Source organism: Charadrius vociferus, unplaced genomic scaffold (assembly GCF_000708025.1).
Source record: "Charadrius vociferus isolate BGI_N301 unplaced genomic scaffold, ASM70802v2 scaffold6, whole genome shotgun sequence".
NCBI lineage: Eukaryota > Metazoa > Chordata > Aves > Charadriiformes > Charadriidae > Charadrius > Charadrius vociferus.
Genome location: NW_009648657.1, coordinates 180,994 through 184,041, shown reverse-complemented (window position 1 = coordinate 184,041; position 3,048 = coordinate 180,994). Strand labels below are relative to the sequence as shown.

General features: G+C 40.0%; 1 protein-coding gene across 1 annotated transcript in view; it reads right to left on the bottom strand.

Moving 5' to 3' along the window:
- Positions 1 to 342: 342 nt before the first annotated feature.
- LOC104287720 (iroquois-class homeodomain protein irx-2-like) overlaps positions 343 to 3,048 on the bottom strand; it is a 6,786-nt gene continuing 4,080 nt past the window's right edge. Inside the window, exons 4-7 of the mRNA XM_009886450.1 lie at positions 2,875 to 3,043; positions 2,439 to 2,674; positions 1,618 to 1,685; positions 343 to 850 (exon numbers count right to left, since the gene is read on the bottom strand). Coding sequence (XP_009884752.1) covers positions 1,642 to 1,685; positions 2,439 to 2,674; positions 2,875 to 3,043 — 449 coding nt within the window. The 3' untranslated portion in view covers positions 343 to 850; positions 1,618 to 1,641. The remainder of the gene's footprint in view (positions 851 to 1,617; positions 1,686 to 2,438; positions 2,675 to 2,874; positions 3,044 to 3,048) is intronic.

Below are 3,048 nucleotides of genomic sequence, written 5' to 3'. Positions count from 1 at the left end.
ATGTATTCACATCACTCTCTCTACGCATATGCATGTATATACACAAATACGTATTTGCACACATGTGTGTATTTAAAGCTTAAGTATAACGGAACAACCCAGAAGGAATTAATTTATGCAAAGCATATCTTTGCAACATATTTAAATTGCTTACTCATTTTATGGTCTAAGCTCTACTAGTACAATTACAACTTTCGTCATTTTCTAAATAATAGATTATTATTTTGGGGGAAATGAACGAAAAACGCCATATTGTTGCAGACTAGTCTGTTTTTATTTACAATTAGAGATATAAATTAGTAAAGAATTCTCGTTAAACAACCAAAGATTGTATAACCATCAACGTTTCAAATAAAAACCAGGCAAAATTTATTTACAAAAAGTTCAGATTCCATTGCAATACAACTTGCATAAATTACTAGAAGCTTTATATCGTTACAAAAATAAATATCAAATTTGTTTCCACTTTGTAAGGACTCAAGTTCTCCAATCACGTCTTTATTATCTCTACTGTATACATCTTTTACAAATAAATTTTACAATAAATCCTATCACACCTATCGAATATATACCGTGGCAATGAAGTGATCAATTCAAGATATCCTGAGAAAAACAGATCTGTTTTCAAAAGTCACACATACATTGGGGAAACTATACTATACCAGCAAACTCACATATGTCCAACAAAATTCTGGTTTAATAATTAGAGTCTGAAGATTTAATAGTGCTCTGTGGTCTTCTTTTATACAGTGGCACAAGATGTGATCCGGATTTAGAGATTTGTTATATATATTAGCTCGGGGAGAGATGATGGCTTGCTGACTTTTTTCAAAGCAATTGTGACACCTACCTGTGGACCAAGGAAAAAACCAGATCATCCAAAAATCCTTCAAATACACACTAACACCATTAAACTGAACAAAAAAGGAAGTAAGGCAAAATTCTCCGTCGTCTAATTCCTTCCAACAAAAGAATTAGTTGAAAAATATCCGTAAGGCGATTTTTTTGTTGTTGTTTATTCAGCCCTCGATAGTTGAGGTCTGAAGAGTGCCATTGCTAGCCCGGCAAGAGGCAACTGGCAGACAGCATACCCTGCTTAAGATGCATGTCGATCTCTAATAATTCCCTTTTTATTTTAAATAAACGATCACTGCGTGAAGCCTCGCCCAGAATGTACAATTTTAGCACTGCCACGTGAGCACAAGCATTTTGTTTTTAAATAACAATACCTTCAAAGATTATTTTTTTTTTCTAAGGCTTTCTTTCCGTAACATTTAAATAGTCCTTACGGCTTTGCCTTCCACAAGCGAAGAGTATGCAAGGTGAGGGAACTGTCTAACCTGACTTTAAAATGAAGACAAATCCGAGAAGGAAAAGCCGTAAAGAGAGCTTTTTAAAGGAAAAAAAAAAAAAAAAAAAAAAAAAAAAAAAAAAAAAAAAAAAGAAAAAAAAAAGAAAAGAAAAACACACCAGAAAACCAGCAGAAAACTGTCTTACTTCGTAATCAGACACTTAAGTAATGAAGCAAGAAATTAACGTTAAGCAAGTCTAGAACTATGCAGCGTGTCTTAGACCCGATGCCAAATGATCAGTGTAATAGAAAATGTTCTCACTTACTTGCATTGCTGTGTGATTGCACTTCTATAGGTATGGTTGTACTCCTACTGTGCAGACTTCAGTGGGATCTGTCAAAATATAACCGTCAGTTAGTCACAGGACACAGCCAGCTAACTAGATTATACACTGTGTGTAGGTCCCAACCCTCACTCGCGCAGAATTCATAGCTAGGTCGTTTAAAAGGCTGGCCAATATTTTATAATTGCCCGTATGTCGAGTGTTTTGTTAGAAAAAGCTGACAATTATATCAGTGCAAAACTTTTTCGAAAAAAAAAAAAAAAAGCCGTTAATAATGTCGCGATTCATGTAATTTCACGTCCAAGGTCAGCAATTAGCTGAACCCAAAACTGAAAAAAAAAAAAAAAAAAAAAAAAAAAAACAAACGTGAGAATACTGGAAGCAAAGAGAGCAAAACCAGTTTGTCGGAAAGAAAAAAAAAAAACCACCAAAAACCAAAAAACAACCAAAACCCAAAAATACAGGCAGTGACAGCAATGCTCTCTGGATACCTTTGCGTGCAGTTTTCCTTTTAAAAAATGACTTTAAAAAGCTGCGTCTGCAGCCTGTGAGACTGATCTGAAAGTCGTCTTTTACATTTCCTCTCTCAGTTGTTAGAGGCAGGTATCGATACGACGGCGACACGCCGTTTTGAATCCCCAGATGATGCTATTGCCCATCTTCACTCGGCGGTGGTGGCGGTGACAGTGCGCCCACTGCTTTTCCACAGGTCTCAGTATTTACAGCGTGTAAAGGACTTGGACGGGTCGGGGAAGGAGGGCGAGGGAGAAGGGGGGAAGAAGCGGCAAAACCGAGTCACCTACCTTTCTTAGAGTCATAACTAGAGGGCCTGTAATGTTGTTCTAGCTGGTTAGTGATGGTTTTCAAAGAGTCACTGCTCTGCTTGTGGACAGAGCTGGCATTTAGGACAGTCTGGCTTAGTCCCTCGTTTGAAGCCACTGCTGCGGAGTTGTATCTCAGGATTCCCTGGCTCTGCAGAGCGTTAAAGTTCCCATAGTTTGTATAATTGCTATAAAAAGGTGAGGTGTAATAAATATGCCTCCCCAGGAGGGAGGAGGGAGAGGAGGCAGGTCACTGCTCTGCTTGTGGACAGAGCTGGCATTTAGGACAGTCTGGCTTAGTCCCTCGTTTGAAGCCACTGCTGCGGAGTTGTATCTCAGGATTCCCTGGCTCTGCAGAGCGTTAAAGTTCCCATAGTTTGTATAATTGCTATAAAAAGGTGAGGTGTAATAAATATGCCTCCCCAGGAGGGAGGAGGGAGAGGAGGCAGCGCTGTGCGGGGCGGAGGCGGGGGTGGCCGAGGAGAGCGGCGCAGGCTGGCAGCCTTGGCCCAGGGTCTGGCTTTTGAGGTCCGAGGTGGCGATTTCGGCCAGCGACCAGAGCTTGGGCTTGTTGGCCGGCGTCGGGGGGCCG